At 45.9% G+C, this 17498-nt stretch overlaps 1 protein-coding gene across 1 annotated transcript in view; it reads right to left on the bottom strand.

The window, feature by feature from the left end:
* Nucleotides 1–1902: 1902 nt before the first annotated feature.
* The window catches only part of SPRING1 (SREBF pathway regulator in golgi 1), a 99603-nt gene continuing 84007 nt past the window's right edge, over nt 1903–17498 (bottom strand). Inside the window, exon 5 of the mRNA XM_064379762.1 lies at nt 1903–3521. Within this exon, the coding sequence (XP_064235832.1) occupies nt 3279–3521 (243 nt within the window). The 3' untranslated portion in view covers nt 1903–3278. The remainder of the gene's footprint in view (nt 3522–17498) is intronic.

Genomic DNA, 17498 nt, shown 5'->3' with positions numbered 1-17498 from the left:
TTCACAAACAGCCAGCGGCAGAAGCTGCTGTTCAAGCAGGGTGCTCCTTTCAACATCTCAACAAATATTTGTGCCAAAACCCTTGCTGATGCTGGAGCTGGGGATAGGACTCACAATCTGATCAGAGAGAAATGCTTCAGGCAGCAGCAACAGGGAGGCGAGAGGCATGGTGAGGACATCGAGGAGGGAATCCTATAATTAGAGGGGGAAGGGAAGGGCTGTGGTCGGGAGAGGAGAGAAGAAGGAATTGGGAAGAGGGGTGAGTGGAACACAGTGAAAACATGAAAATGTATTTGGAGAACACTGGGTCCCTCCATCCGGCTAAGGATGTCAAGACAACAGGGAAGACCACAATGGAAATTGATGCTGGGTCTGGGTCTCCTCCCTAATCTCCCCTCCCACCACATATACATGTGCACACACACAACACACACCGTGTGCACACTACACGGACATCCCCACACACACACGTACACCCATAATACATATACATATGCACCAGATACACATAAGCCATTGTTGAACAATAATTGAGCATCTATGAAATGGCAGATACTCCAGGAGAGCATTGATGTAATATTACCTTCAGAGCTGGGTTCAGGGGCACGCACCTGTAGTTCTGGCTACTCCAGAGGCTGAGGCGGGAGGATCCCTTGAGCCCAGGATATTGAGGCGGCAGTGAACTGTGATCCCACACTGCACTCCAGCCTGGGCAACAACCTATCTCTAGTATATATATGAGTGTGTGTGTGTGTGTGTGCGCACGTGTGCTTCATATATTACATTCAGGAGCTGCCTAGAAGTTCATCCCCCTATTACAGGAAAGGGGTTCCAATCTAGACCCCAAGAGGGGGTTCTTGGATCTCACACAAGAAAGAATTCAGGGCGAGTCCATAGAGTAAAGTGAAAGCAAGTTTATCAGAAAAGCAAAGGAATAAAAGAATGGCTACTCCATAGAGCAGCCCCGAGGGATGCTGGTTGCCCATTGTGAGGTTTGTTCTTGCCGAGTTTAAAAGGAAGAAACTGAGGCCAACACAAGAAGATCCAATATGAAGGAATTTATTCAGGCTCCAGGGCGAGGTTCTGCGGTCCGAGAGGAGGGGCCAGAGAAGTCACACGGACTCCTCTCAGACGTGGGGTTTTATAGGGAGTGAAGGAGCTCAATTGGTGGTGGGAGAGCAGGACTACTATTGGGTAAGGTTACAAGCCTTTGTTTGCATACAGGACTTGGCTGCTATTGGTTAGAATTACTCGGCTGCTATTGGCTAGAAAGACGCAGCTGCTATTGGCTAGAATGACAAGACCCCGCTTGCATACTGGGTTCTTTAAGGGAAAGCCAGGCTGTGCGAAAAGGGGAGAAGGGAACATGCCCAAGCATGTCCAAGCTTTCGGAAAAAAGAGTGGGGGGGTGTGCATCTGAGCTCCCGGAGAGGCAACCGGCCTTACACCCATTTTTGTGGTTATTTCTTGATGAGATGCTAAACAAAGGATGGATTCTCTTCTCTTCCCTTCCCTTCCCTTCCCTTCCCTTCCTTTCCCTCCCCTCCCCTTCCCTCCCCTCCCTTCCCTTCCCTTCCTTCCCTTCACTTCTTTTCCCTTTCTCTTTCCTCTTCCTTTCCTTTCCTTCTTCCCTTCCCTCTTCCCTTCCCTTCCCCTTTCTCTTCTCCCTTCCCTTCCCCTTCCCTTCCATTCCTTTTCCTTTCCCCCTTCCCTTCCCTTTCTCTTCTCTTCCCTTCCCTCTTCCCTTCCCTTCTCCCTTCCCTTCCCTTCCTTCTTTCCTCTCCTCCCCTTCTCTCCCCTCCCCTCCCCTCCCCTCCCCTCCCCTCCCCTCCCCTTCCTTCTTTTAATTGAACATAGTGGACAAAGAGAGAAACCCACATTTAAATGAGACGTTTGCACCCCGCAGACATTTCGACCCATCCAGGAACCTATTAAATTAGGAGATCTAAAATCCAACAGGCAGATCACTGTGTTCATTCACACGACAACGGGGGACGGAATGGGGACCTCAGATGATGTTTATCACTTTCTTTGAAAGTGTCAGGGGTAGAATTTGAGGCCAATCATCAGGCTACCTTTCTGCTGCTGCTTGTCAGGAACTCGTGTAACCCATGGAAACATGCCTCCCAATCATGTTCCCCACTCCATCTGACTTCTGTGACATGATTGTTTCTTTCCATAGAAATGAGCCCCGCACAATTCCCAAAGGAATACTTTTTGGATTCCTCCCTTTCTGCCTGTTTATCTCTCTGCATCTACTTTCTTTTCTTCTTAGAATCTTCTAGGGCAGATAGTCCGAGTTGCATACGTATCTGCTGCCTCTCTGCCCCATGGAGGCTATCCCTCCCTTCCTCCTTCATCCTCTGCCTGGAAAAATCTCATTAACACAGATGTTCAAACTTGACATCTAAGTGGGAGCTGATGGGGCAGCAGGTGTCTAAGGCTGAGTATATTTAAGAGTTGGTCTAAAAAGGAGAGTATTAGCTCATGCCTGTAATCCCACCACTTTGGGAGGCCAAGGCAGGAGAATTCCTTGAGGTTAGGGATTTGAGACCAGTCAGGGCAACACAGCAAGACCCTATCTCTACAAAAATATTTTTAAAATTACCCAGGCCTGGTGGTGCACACCTGTAATCCTAGCTACTCAGGAGGCCAAGGCAGGAGAATCGCTTGAGCCCAGGAGCTCCAGGCTGCAGTGAGCTGTGATTGCACCACTGCACTCCAGCCTGGGTGACAGAGATCCCAACTCTAATAACAAAACAACACAAAAAGCTGTGCTGGAGATAGGCAGGAGGAGTTTCAGGAACACAGTGAGAGCCAGTAGGCCTGAATACATTTACCAGCTTATCCCACTGAAGCCAGGAAGCCACTCTTGTTCCTAACACCTCAATCCCATTCACTAGGCCGCCTCACCTCCCAGCATATGCCAATCAACCTATTGTTGAGGTTCCTGGGCTCTGTCATTGCCTGGGCCCTGGGTCCATCCCCCCGCCATGTCCTACTGAACCTGTGCCCCTACATCACTACTCTCTGTAAGCCAGCTTGGAGATGGGCTGGAACCATGAGACATGAGACATGCTGTGCTGTGGAAGTCTCCCTAGCAAAGGTGACACTTCATGACAGTCTCTAAGGACAAGCAAGAGGTAACCAGGTGAAAGAGAGACAAAGAAAGCATTCCAAGCCAAGGACATATCTATCCAAAGACTCAGAAACTGGACACATACTTAATCAAATTCCAGGAACTGTAAGTAGTTCTGTGAGGTCAGGCCCTAAGGAGGTTAAGTGCTGGGAAGGGACAGGGTCTTACCATTGGAATCAGGTTGAGAAGTTAGGACATTATGCTGAGGGTAATGGAAGCTCTTCAAAAGCTTATGAGAGGGCTGAGTGCTGTAGCTCACACCTGTAATCCCAGCACTTTGGAAGGTGAAGGTGAGAGGATGGCTTGAAGGCAGGAGTTCGAGTCTGCAGTGAGCTATGATCATGCCATTGCACTCCAGCCTGAGGACAAAGCAAGACCCCATCTGTAAAATAAATAAGCTTATGAGATATAGGAGTGTTCATAGCAGCATTATTCACAATAGCCAAAAGGTGTCAACAACCCAAACACCTATCAACAGATGAATGGTGATAGGGTTTGGATTTGTGTCCCACCCAAATCTCGTGTGGAATTGTAAGCCCCTTACTGGATCATGGGGTGAATTTCCCCCTTGCTCCTCTCAAGAAGCAAGTGAGTTCTCACGAGATCTGGTTGTTTAAAAGCATGTAACACCTCCCACTCTGCTCTCTTCCTCCTTCTCTGGCCATGTAAAACGTGCCTGCATCTCCTTCCCCTTCCACCGTGATTGTACGTTTCCTGAGTGCTCCCCAGCCATGTTACCTCTGCAGCCTGCAGAACCATAAGCCAATTAAACCTCTTTTCTTTATAAATTACCCAGTTTCAGGTAGTTCTTTATAACAGTGAAGAATGAACTGATACAAATGGATAAACAGAATGTAGTCTATCATACAACAGAATATTATTCAGCCTTAAAAAGGAATGAAGTTCTGGCCAGGCACAGTGGCTCATGCTTGTAATCTCAGCACTTTGGGAGGCTGATGCGGGTGGATCACAAGGTCAGGAGTTCAAGACCAGCCTGGCCAACACAGTGAAACCCCGTCTCTACTAAAATTACAAAACTTAGCTGGGCATGGTGGCAGGTACATGTAATTCCAGCTACTTGAGAAGCTGAGGCAGGAGAATCACTTGAACCCGAGAGATGGAAGTTGCAGTGAACCAAGATTGCACCTACTGCACTCTAGCCTGGGCAACAGAGCCAGGATCCGTCTCAAAAAAAAAAAGGAATGAGGTTCTGATGCATGCCACAACATGGATGAGCCTCCAAAACATATGCTAAGTGTAAGAAGTCAGGCACGAAAGATCACGTTTTGAATAACTCCACTTATATACAATGCCCAGAATAGGCAAATCCATAGAGACAGACCCCAGACTGGGGGCTGCCAGGGGGTGGAGGAAGGGGAATGAGGAATTGAAGGGTATTTGGTTGTTTCTAGTTTGGGGCTATTATGAATAAATCTACCATGGGTACAGGGTTTCCTTTTGGAGTAAAAATGAAAGTGTTTTGGAACTAGATAAGGTGATGGTGGTACAACTTTGCAAATGTACTAAATATCACTGAATTGTATATGTTAAGATGATTAGTTTTTTGTTACATGAATCTTGCCTCAATTTTTTAAATAGTGTGAGAGGAATAGTTTCTTGGTTCAGTAAATATCTATTCCATAATTTGAGGGTTCTACATCACAGAGCAGAGCTCAAAACCCAACCCACGTTTTCCATTCAGATGCAGTGTTCTCCCAACTCCTTAGCTATCAAAAGGGTGGAGGGAGCTACAAACTCCAGCTGACAACACCATAGAGTTAAAAGTGAAACCAGAGATGAGAGCTGTGGGAAGTGGGCAGCGTCCAGGCCATTTCCAAACAGTAATCTCTACCTTCCCCTTTGTTCCAGCCACAAAACAGAACTCACACTTAAAAATGTCAGTCTAGGCTGGACACAGTGGCTCATGCCTGTAATCCTAGCACTTTGGGAGGATCACTTGAGCCTAGGCAACACAGCAAGACCTGATCTCTATGATAATAAATAAAAATATTATCTGGGTGTATTGGTGTGCACCTGTGGTCCCAGCTCCTCAGGAGGCTGAGGTGGGAGGATTGCTTTAGCCTGAGAGGTAGAGGCTGCAGTGAGCCAAGATCATACAAGCCTGGGTGACAGAGCGAGACCTCTTCTCAAAAACAATAAAAATCAAAAATTAAAAAAGTCATCATCTGATCTGCCTGTGAATGCCAGTAGCTTCCCCTCCAACTGGCTGCTTCCATGGTTTGGCAGTCCCAGGAGGAAGTACATCTTGTTCGGGAGAGCTCGGAGGTAACTGCCTGAATGCTTTCCCTAATCTTTCCCTCCGAATACTGTTTTTAAATTTCCTCAGATGACTGCCACCCCTGGTGATATAGTTTGGCTCTGTCCCCACCCAAATCTCATCTTGAATTGTAGCTCCCACAATTCCCATGTGTCATGGGAGGGACCCAGTGGGAGGTAATGGAATCATAGGGGCGGGTCTTTCCCGTGCTCTTCTTGTGATAGTGAATACGTCTCATGAGATCCAATGGTTTAATAAAGGGCAGTTCCCCTGCACATGTTCTTCTTGCCTGCTGCCATGTAAGACGTCCCTTGCTCTTCTACCATGATTGTGAGGCACTCCCCAGCCATGTGGAGCTGTGAGTCTATTAAACCTTTTTTCCTTTATAAATTACCCAGTCTCAAGTCTTTATTAGCAGCGTGAGAACAGACTAATACACTTGGCTTTTGGCCTTTCTTCTAAAACCACAATCTTATTTCTTCTAGCTCATGGAGTTGTGGGGAGGGGCATGGGGGAATTCAGGAAGGGCTTTAGAAGCTTTGCGGACATTGAGGGTGAGGTTAACGTGGCTGTGCAGGACAGAGCAGTGTTTTGGTTCTTTGCACTCCCCAAGTGCTTGAGACCTTATCATAAGCAAGGGCATGAATTTTTCCCCTTGCAACAATGAGGCCATCCATGGGTCTCAGATGTGCCCAGGCAAGAGCAGGGAAAAGGCAGTTCCCACAATCTACTCACAGTGCCAATTGTCTCAGTGCAGGACAGCTTTATAAGATGAGGGAAGTATTAAAAAGAAAACAAGCCTGTAATCCAGCACTTTGGGAGGCCGAGGCAGGTGAATCACTTGAGGTCAGGAGTTGAGACCAGCCTGGCCAACACGGTGAAATCCCGTTTCTACTAAAAATAAAAAAAAAAATTAGACTGACGTGGTGGTGCACACCTGTAATCCCAGCTACTCAGGAGGCTGAGGGAGAAGAATCACTTGAACCCGGGAGGTAGAAGTTGCAATGAGCCAAGATAACGCCACTGCAGTCCAGCCTGGGTGACAGAGTGAGACTCTGTTGAAAGAAAGAAAGGAAAGAAAGAAGGAAAGAAGGGAGGAAGGGAGGGAGGGAGGGAAGGAAGGAAGGAAAGGAAAGAAGGAAGAAATTTGAAATTTGGATGAAGTTTACAACTTTTATGTTAAGAGTCCCAACTCCCTTAGGATACCCCACAGCGGTTCTCAATGGGGGTGATTTTGCTGCCCCAGGAGACATTCGGCAAGGCCTGGGGACATTTTCATTGCCACAGTTGGGAAGGAGGGTGCTGCTGGTGTCTGTGAGACAGGGGGTGTGATGCTGCCCAGTATCCTACACCCACAGGACAGATCCCTGCAACAAAGAATAATCCAGTCCAGAATATTAATATTGCCATGGTTGAGAAACCCAGTAATACTGTGTTTGCCTTAAAAGACTAGTTTTATTTTGTATTTTGAACATACTGTATTCAATCAAAAAAGAGAATTTCACATTTAAGCTCATTTAGACTGGACCCGAATGTTTATTCATAGTAGTTCCTAATGATACAATTCCTAAAACAGAAAATTAAATAACACAGAGTCCCCAAAGTTTCCTCCTCTCTTTCATTCATCTTCAAATCTATGAACTAGGAGTTTTTACAGTATGTGCCTGAAATGCCCACAGAGGGTACGGCAGCTCTGTACAGGAGGTCTAAGTGGAATTCTGAGACTCGGAGCTCTATTCCTGAGTGAATAAGGTGGTTTCTGTCCTCAGGTTGCACACAATGTGATAAATTCTCTAACAGAAATACCAAAATGCTATAAAGATGAACAAAGACGGTTGGGCATGGTGGCTCGTGCTTGTAAACCCAGAACTTTGGGAGGCCAAGTTGGGAGGAATGCGTGAGCCTAGGAGTTCAAGACCAGCTTGGGCAATATAGTGAGACCTCGTCTCTATGAAAATAACAAAATTAACCAGGCATGGTGGTGCACACCTCTAGGCCTAGCCACTCGGGAGGCTGAGGTGGGAGAATTGCTTGAGCCTGTAAGGCTGAGGCTGCAGTGAGCTGAGATACCACTTCTGCACTCCAGCCTGGGTGACAGAGTGAGACCCTGTCTCAACAAAAAAAAAAAGAAAGAAAGAAAAGAAAAAAAGAAATAGACAAAGAGGTCATCCATTTCTCCTGTGGTATTCAAAAAAAATAAGAAGGTGAACTTTGAACTGAGCGTTCTAGTAATTCTTCAAAAGAACAAAATGAGGAAGAACATTTCAGACAAAGAAAGAGCTAAGGCATTGTTATGGGTTGAATTGCATCCCCCCAAAAGATATATTAAAATCCTTATCCCCAGTACGTGAGAAAATGATCTTATTTGGAAATAGGTTCGTGCAGATGTAATTAGCAAAGATGAGCTCCTGCTGGAGTAGGTGGCCCTTAATCCAACATGGTCAGTGTCTTTATAAAAAGGGGAACACAGGGACATACAGGAAGGATGCCATGTACAGAGGGAGTCAAGAATGGCAGAGCTGCAACTGCACACCAAGAATGCCAAGGTTTGGGTCGGGTGCAGTAGCTCACACCTGGAATTACAGCACTTTGGGAGGCAAAGTGGGAGCATCATTTGAGGTCAAGAAGATCACTTGAGGTCAGGAGTTTTAGACCAGCCTGGCCAACATGGAGAAATCCCATCTCTACTAAAAATACAAAATTAGCTGGGCGTGGTGGTGATGCCTGTAATCCCAGCTACTTGGGAGGCTGAGGCAGGAGAATCGCTTGAACCCAGGAGGCAGAGGCTGTAAGGAGCCGAGATCATGCCATTGCACGCCAGCCTGGGAAACAAGCAAAAACTTTGTCTCAAAAAAAAAAAAAAAGCCAAGTTTTGCCAGGAGCCACCAGAAGCTGGAAGAGGTGAGGAAGGATTCTCCCTTCCTGGTGTCAGAAAGAACATGGCCCTGTCCCAACACCTTGATTGCAGACTTCTGGCCTCCAGCACTATGAGAGATTTTATTTCTGGTGTTACAAACGACCCAGTTTGTGGTAGTTTATCATGTCATCCTGTGGAAACTCATACGGGCATAAGGGAGTTACACAACCTCAAATTTCTTCTGTTTGATCAAACAATTGGATAATGGTGATCAGTGTGGTGGTGGGTAAAGGAAGAGTCACGACTGAAAAGATACTGAAGAACCTGTCACATCCCTTCATGGCTTCCTGGAGGAGGTGTGATTGTGGGAGCTGTGAAAAAGGAGGAAAGTGACAGAAGAGAGATGGTTTGGTGAGCTGAGAATCATGCCAAGAATAGCTGCAAAGTCTAAGACAAGAGACAAGTTGAAGGGTAGCATCAATGCCAAACTTTAAACTATCAGCTGGGATCTATTCAAACCTTAGATATGACGAGTGTGAAGGATGAGAAGGCATATTTAATATCAGTTTACACCCAGAAAGAAAGAGATCACTGAAAAGAAGGAGAAAGAGGAGGAGGAGAAAGCAACAGACAACTGGAAACAAATAAAAAATATAATTTCACTTACAATACCAAAAAAACACAAAGAAATTTAACAGAATGTACACAAAAGCTTTAAAAAATATTGCTGAAAGAAATGTTAAAAGACTATGATAAACAGAATGACCATGTTCGTGGATGGGTAGAATCAAATTCAACAAGACCCCAAAATTCTTGCAGGGCATTTTGTACAAATTAACAAGCTGATCCTAAAAAATATATGTAGAAATGCAAATATCTAGGCGAGACATACCAATTTTTAAAAAAGAAGGACAAAAATTGGTTAACTTACCTAGCAGTGTAGTATTGGTTTAAAAGACCAAAAAAAAAAAAAAAAAACCCTAAAGAGAAGAAAAAACTAAAAGATTAATTGAAAATGTAGATCAATTAAACAGAACAAAGTATTCAGAAATATATCTATAAGAACATGGCCAATTTATTTTTGACAAACTCATCAAGATAATTCAATGAGGAAAGAAATGTTTTGTAGTCAATGGTGATGGACAACTGAATATCCACATGGAAAAAAAATAAAAATCAAACCTTACCACATGCCATATACAAAAATTAACTAGAAGATTCTAGAATTAACTGTAAAAGCTTGAACTATAAAACTTCTAGAAGAAAACATAGGAGGAAATCTTTGTGATCTTAGGTAGGCAAAGATTTCTAAGATGAGACATAAAAAAACATAATTTAACTCTAGGCTTTGTAAAAGATAATAAAAAATGAAGCCCCAGGCTCAGAGAAGGTCTGACAATCTTCTTAGATTCTGGTGAACTTATCACCAGATGAGATGACATAAGATAAACCATATGACAAACAACCTGTATTAATATGCTTTCATGCTGCTGATAAAAACATACCCAAGATAACGGCAATTTACAAAAGAAAGACATTTAATAGACTTACAGTTCCATGTGGCTAGGAAGGCCTCACAATCATGACAGTAGGCAAGGAGGAGCAAGTCACATCTTACGTGGATGGCAGCAAGCAAAGAAAAATGAGCTTGTTCAGGGAAACTCCCCCCTATAATACCATCAGATCTCATGAGACCTGATGGTATTACCTGCCCCCATGAACATCGTAGAAAAGTTCCCATGAACACCATGGAAAAGACCTGTCCCCATGATCCAGTTACTTCCCACTGGGTCTCTCCCACAACATGTGGAAATTCAAGATGAGATTTGGGTGGGGACACAGCTAAACCATTCAGGAAAAGACAATCCTGAAAGAAGACATATGGACGGCCAACAAGCACATTAAAAAGTGCTCAACAGTTGGCACCAAGAAAATGAAAATAATAACCACAATAAGATACCACCACACATCCATTAGAATGGCTAAAATTAAAAAGACTAGCGTGTATCACCTAGGACGTGAAGCAACTGGAACTCTCTTGCATTGTTAGTGGAAACATAAAAACGATGCATCCACTTTGGGAAAAGATCTGGCAGTTTCTTTTTTTCTTTTCTTTTTTTCTCCATTGCAGTTTTATTTGAATGTAATATTTGGGACAATTATCCAAAAGGGCCAATATTTGCCAATTTAATCTGAGGTCATAATAAAACAAGCAACAAAACAGTGTGTGGGATTTCAGTTTCTCACCCTTATCATCAAGACTCACTGCCTCCCATCATCAATATTTATTGAGCATTTACAGTGTACTAGGCACAACAGAACAAACAGAAAACATTGTCCCTGCTCTTGAGGAGCTTACATTCTAAAAGAAAAAATACACCTCTTTTAAAATGGCATTTTTGTTTGGTGTTTTCTGCAAAGTACTGACCTTTTTTTTCTTTTCTTTTCTTTTTTTGAGACTGAGTCTCACTCTGTTGCCTAGGCTGGAAAGCAGTGGCATGATCATAGCTCACTGCAGCCTCGACCTCCTGGACTCAAGCAATCCTCCTGCCTCAGCTTCCCAAGTATCTGGTACTACAGCCACATGCCACCACACTGGGCTAAGTTTTGTATTTTTTTTCTTTTTTTGTAGACACGGGATCTCACTATGTTGCCCAGGCTAGTCTTAAACTCCTAGGCTCAAGCCATTCTCCTGCCTCTCTCTCCCAAAGTGCTGGGATTACAGGCATGAGCCACTGTGCCCGGCCTGGCAGTTTCTTATAAAGGAAATATACACCTACCATACAATCCAATTACTCTTAGATATTTACCCAAGAGAAATGAAAACATATGTTCACACAAAGACTTATACACAAATGTTTATAGCAGCTTTAGTCATGACATTCAAAACCTGGAAACAACCCAAACGTCCATCAATAAGTGAATGGATAAACAAATTGTAGAATACTGCTCAACGGTAAAAGCGAGAGAACTACTGATGTACGAAGCAGCGCAGGTGAATCTTAAAAATCAGTGAAAGAAGCCAGACACAGGAATAGATGCTGAATGAGTCCACTATATGATGTTTTAGAAAATACAAAATTAGAGTGACAGAGAGCAGATCAGTGGTTGCCTGAGGTCAGAAGTGAAAGGGAGATTGACCTTAAACGGACTTGAAGGAATTCTGGGGGGTAATAGAAATATCCTATACCTGGCCCGGAGTGGTGGCTCACACCTGTAATCCCAGCACTTTGGGAGGTCAAGGAGGGGCAGATCACTTGAGGTCAGGAGTTCGAGACCAGTCTGGCCAACATGGTGAAAACCCGTTTCTGCGAAAAATACAAAAATTAGATCGGTGTGGTGGTGCGTGCCTGTAATTCCAGCTACTCAGGAGGCTGAGGCAGGAATATCAGCCTCCTGGGAGGCTTGAGGTTGCAGTGAGCCGAGATCACACCACTGCACTCCAGCGTGGGTGACAGATCAAGACTCTGTCTCAAAAAAGAAAAGAAATAAAAGAAAAGAAAAAAAGAAATATTCTATACTTTAATTGCAGTGATGGTTCCTTGGGTGTATACATTCATCAAAACATCAAATGATACACTTAAAATGGCTGCAGATTATTGCTTGTAAATTATATCTCAAAGCTGATTAGAAGATGATGAAGGCAGGGGCAAAGTTTTTGATATTATTGGAGGTTTGGCTGGGTGGTGGCTTGAGTCTCTCTGCATCTGAGCAGTTCACATTATCCTGGTGTTCTGTTGACATGCAGGTACGGAACAGGATTCAGAGCTTTCCTTTGCTGACTTATGTGTATGTCATTCCAGCACTCAGTAAATGATGGCACTAAAAGGTTTGAGATCAATTCTCATCTTGTGTGCTCTGCAGCAGGAAACCCTGATTGTTATTCGAGACGTTCTCTCTCTGTCGGCCCCTCTCTTTCAAAACGCAGAGAGACTGAAACATTTGTCATTGGGCTGAAAGAGGGGAGACCAGTTTTGGTAAGCGCCAGCCTGAACCAAGAGGCACCGAGCACAGCCTTTGATTGGGAAGGGTTGAGACACAGGGCCCTTCCTTGCCTATCTTTACATGTGGCGGGGGGAGAGTGGCTCTAGTGGGTTCGCCTGAACCCAGGGTGGGGAACCTGATGGGCTCCCAGCCACCTAAGCTGAGCTCATAGGGCCAGAAGGAAACTTGAAAGCTACAGAGAGCTTCATCCCTCCTCTCATGCGATTGGAACCATCTCCATCTGCTCGAGACAGGTGGAGATGATGGGGTGAGGACTTCTTGGGTAACCGACTGCTGGGTTGACTTGAGCAACTGCCTGAGGTGTCAAAGCAGCAACGGCTAATGTGGAACCAGAGATGTAGGCCATCTGCAGTCAATGTCAATGCCCTCTGAGGCCCAGGAAGCGACTGCATGAAGGTGCCGATGACCCTGCTACCCTGGGACTGGTGAACGAAATATGGGGCAAGTCTACCCAGGAAAGCAAAGGGAAGAGGGAGGCCATGGAAGGTTTTTGTTGTTGTTGTTGTTGTTGTTGTTGTTGTTGTTGTTGTTGTTTTTGAGACGGAGTCTTGCTCTGTCGCCCAGGCTGGAGTGCAGTGGCACGATCTCAGCTCACTGCAACCTCCGCCTCCTGGGTTCAAGTCATTCTCATGCCTCAGCCTCCCAAGTAGCTGAAATCACAGGTGTGTGCCACCACGCCCAGCTAATTTTTGTGTTTTTAGTAGAGGCAGGGTTTCGCCATGTTGGCCAGGCTGGTCTTGAACTCCTGACCTCAAATGGTTTGCCCTCCTCAGCCTCCCCAAATGCTGGGATTATAGGCATGAGCCACTGCACCTGGCCAAGTCCATGTAGACTTCTGCCCTGGCCATCTAAGTGGTCTATCCACCTCCCCCATTATCCCACACCTCTCAATTCCTACACAAGATGCAAAGCATCTGGAAAAATGGACTGTGTCATTCCTCTCTTATGAACTCTTCACTGGCCTCAATGTGCATTAAGGATAAAATCCAGACTCTGAAGCCCCCTGCATAAAATAATCCCCTAGGATGCTTGCTCATCAGGCAGATTCCAAGCTCCTCCCCGAGATGCTGATTAAGCAAGGCTGAGATAGGTCCAAGCATCTGCAATTGCAACAACCCCCTGTGGGAATCCTGATGCAGGCCACCCATGAAACCTCTTTTGGAAATTCTGTTCTCCAGATTTGACCTCGAATGCTTCTTCTCTCATCTGTGCTGCTTGCTCTCCCCTGGCGCATGATCTGCCGCAGAGCCCAGAAAGGGCCGGGCACAGGCTTTAGCCATCAGCCCCAATCTCCGTCAGCCCTCACACCCCTCTTTTGATGTAGACAATTCTCATTTCCTCAAAGTCATATAAAGTGCTGTTTTAAACTTAACTTCAAGACAAATAATCCATCTTCTGTATCACTGATATAGAACATTCTGGAGGTACCAGCATTCTTTCCTATAACAAGAGGTTCCCGTGGCCTGTATTCTTCTTCCTAGAACATTGGCTTCTGCCCCAAATGTACCCCCACCCCATTCTTGGAGTGATTTGTGTCAAGTGTTTAGCTCCCTACTAGACTGAAAGCTGTTTGAGGTCAAGAGCTCTTTTCTTCTCTGCTGTATACAAAGAGCTGAGCATATTGCCTGAAATAGAATTAAGGCTTCATAAATAGCTGTCAGGTGAACATGGAAAAGCAGGCAATTTCTGGATGACCTTCAAGTAAAGTTAGTCTGAGACCTGGGAAGTCTCCACGGCAGGTAGCGAGGGGAAGAATAAGAAAAGTGAGCGGTAAATGGAGGTGAGCAGCGACCTCCCTGCAATGTTCCCAGCTGGGGGTAAACACTAATGAACACTTACAAATGGCCCCAGGGCTCTTCCAGACTTCTGAAATCCTATGCCAGAGGTCATCGCTTGGCTCTGATCCAGAGACCACCTGCCACTGTGAAGCCCTGGGATTCCATCTCTCACCCCAGCTGCAGAGTCCCAGGGCCTGTCTCCTCCCTCACCCCTCTTCCAACGCCTCCTAGACCAGGTTCAACTCACCTTAACATCAGTTTCTTCATTGGTATTTTTGAGGACTAGTAAAATCCTTAAGGAGGCGTTCTAATGAGCTTATTCTCCTTGACTTAGGAGTACAGAGGTGTTTGACCATTTTAAGGATTTCTTCTTTATTTTACTAAAAGTTTTGTCTTCACCCCTCTTCGGCCCCCAGCAAATATTCTGAGACCTCTGGGACCCCCGCATGACTCTAGGAGGTCAGGAACCCCTTAAAACGATATCTGATCTTTTGTGTGTATATTCATGGCTTTCCATCCTATCTTAAAAGATGGAAAATCACTGGTGTAATAGAAGCCACAGTGTCTTTGTAATGAAAATGTCTGTGTTCAATTCCCTGCTCTCTACCTGACGATTGAAGTAACTGTGGGCAGACCGTTTAAGTCAGGTGAAAGCTCTGTAGACGGCCGTCAGGGATCTTACTACATGGTCCGCATGAAAGCCCTCATAGGCTACAAAGCACAGAATTCTAGTATCTTCCCTCTCAAGAACCTCAGCCAGGGACCCCTAGCCAATCTCACCCAGGCCGGAGTGCAGCGGTGAAATCATGGCTTACTGCAACCTCAACCTCCTGGGCTCAAGCAGTCTTCTCACCTCAGCCTCCGGAGTAGCTGGGAAGGGCTAGGTTTTTGTAGCTGCTAGACATTTGGTATGCGGGGATAAGAGAGAAGGTTTCTAGGAATTTGTTGACCCTAAGGGCCACAGATATTCCATTAATAACTACTGTTATCAGTCTGCCAGCCTGGCCAACACAGTGAAACCCCGTCTCTACTAAAAACTACAAAAATTAGCTGGGCGTGGTGGTGGGTGCCTGTAGTCCCACATTTGCTCTCTTTTCACCTTCCCCATCACCACATAAGGTCCGTGCAAGTGATTCCCACTCTACAGATGCAAACGTTGAGGCCAAGGTAGGGGACTGAGTGTCCCCGAGGTCACAGGATCAATGATTGAAAGAAGCTGAATCTTGAAGGTAGAAAGAAAGGAGGGGAATTTTAAAAAGAAGAAGAAAATCAAAAACAAGAAACAAACTCGTGCTTCTTTGTTGTCCTTCTGGAACTCAGACTCCCGCCTCTCTGGAGTGAGTTAGGTGGAGTTCTGGAACGTTTTGCAAGACCAAGATAGCTTTCTCATTCTGTCGCCTTCTTGCTCTGCTCTGACGCCCACCTGCTTGTTGCTTTCTGCTGGTGTCTCACCTTCTGCAGGCGAGGAGCGCATGAGAGTCGGGCTGGGTGAAACCGGGGCTCCATCTGCCCGCGTGCTTTCTGGGGATGTCTGAAGGTAACTTTGTGCTGGCGCCCCTTGCCAGGAAGCTGAGAAGCCTTCTGCAGTGCCACCCGGCTCCCCATCCCCTCTCCGTGGAATACGCTGGTACCAAAGCCAGCCCCTGGTGGCGCTCAACCAGATGGCAGGGGAAGCAAAACAAAAGTGACCTTGTTAGAATGTGTCTTCCCCGGGAGAAGCTATTTTTGTTGTGGTTGTGAACCGAAGTCGTCTCAGCTGAATTCGCCTTCCCTGCGAGGGCTGTGGAATGTTAATTTGTTCCAAAGTTCAGTATTTTGATTAGAACCAGGAGTGCCAGATTTTGTCAGAAACATTTTGGAATGGGGTAGGCTCACACTCTCTCTCTCTCTCTCTCACTCTCTCTCTTGGCCGCAGTACAAAGTAAATGTTGTTGCAGCAGCTGCCCTGGGGGAACAGCCCATTGCAAATCGGAGCGGAGGGGTGAACTGGCTCCTCCCTGTTGCCGTGACCTTATTGGCACAGAGGCACTCAGACTGGGGACAAAGTGGACACACTCCTTCACTTGGAAAGAACAAAGAGCCCAGCACAGAGCCTGGAACCGAGGGGTCCTCAGGAAACACGTGTGAGCTGAATAAACGAACGAACTTGCGGCGCGGTGGCTCATGCCTGTAATCCCAGCACTTTGGGAGACCCAGGTGGGCAGATCACCTGAGGTCAGGAGTTCGAGACCAGCCTGGCCAACATGGTGAAACCCCATCTCTACTAAAAATACAAAATTAGCTGGCCGTGGTGGCACACCCCTGTGACCCCAGCTACTGGGGAGGCTGAGGCAGGAGAATCACTTGAACCCTGGAGGTGGAGGTTGTGGTGAGCCGAGATCGTGCCACTGCACTCCAGCCTGGGCAATAAGAGCGAAAACTCTGTCTCAAAAAAACAAACAAAAAATAAAAATAAAAAATAAAAGAATGAACTTCCCCAAGACATAGCCCTCAGAGTTTTTGCAACCAAGAGGTCACGTCCAAAGGCAATTGTCAGAGTTCTAGATTCTGAGAACCCTCTCCATTTTCCTTTGGTTCTCTTTTTTTCTTCTTTTTTAACATTTTAATTTACTCTTATTAATTTTTTTTTTTGAGACAGGGTCTCGCTGTGTCACCCAGGCTTGCGTGCAGTGGCATGATCATAGCTCACTGCAGTCTCAAACTGCTGGGCTCAAGTGATCCTCCATCCTCAGCCTCCTGAGTAGTGGGGGACTACAGGCATGCATTGCCATGACTGGCTAAATTTTTTTTTTTTTAAATAAATGAGGTCTTGCTGTGTTGCCCCATCTGGTCTCAAACTCCTGGGCTTGAGCAATCCTCCCGCTTTGACCTCCTTGGGATTACAGGTGTGAGCCGCAGTGCCCACCCTGGTTCTCTTTTTCTGACCTCTTCTCTCTCTCTCTCAATGAGTAATTAACACAAGTAATGCATGACTATTTTCTACATCACAAAATGAACACAGATAAGATGGAAGTGCCCCTGGCCTCTACCCCAATCCTAGCCCTCTGGTCCTCCCCAGAGGTAATTAGATGCAGATGCCACACCCCAGCCTCACCAGCGCTTGATAAGGTCAAACCTGTCATTTGTTGTCGGTCTGGTAGTGAAACATGACTTTTGTTGTCTTCTTTTGTAGCATGGTATCGTAGTTAGGTGCATGGAATTTGAATCCGGGTTGCCTGGGAGCTAATCCTGGCCCTAGAGTAGTTGGAGGAGCAGCTGTGCGGACAAGTGAACCTGGCTGAGAGTCAGCTTCTCAGAGTGCGGACCAGGATGATGGCTGAGGTTATGTTCCAGGGTGGTCGTGAGGATCAGTGCATGAGCTAGCGCATGCTAAGTGCTCAGAGCAGGCCGGCCGGCACAAGCGTTCTGCAGGGGTTGGCTTTTAGCATTGCCACTATCATT

Source organism: Aotus nancymaae, unplaced genomic scaffold, assembly GCF_030222135.1.
Source record: "Aotus nancymaae isolate 86718 unplaced genomic scaffold, 86718_ANA_hifiasm-v0.15.2.pri h1tg000021l, whole genome shotgun sequence".
Classification (NCBI taxonomy): Eukaryota; Metazoa; Chordata; class Mammalia; order Primates; family Aotidae; genus Aotus; species Aotus nancymaae.
Note: the sequence above shows the minus strand (reverse complement) of the source record. Positions and strands in the feature narration are given on the sequence as shown.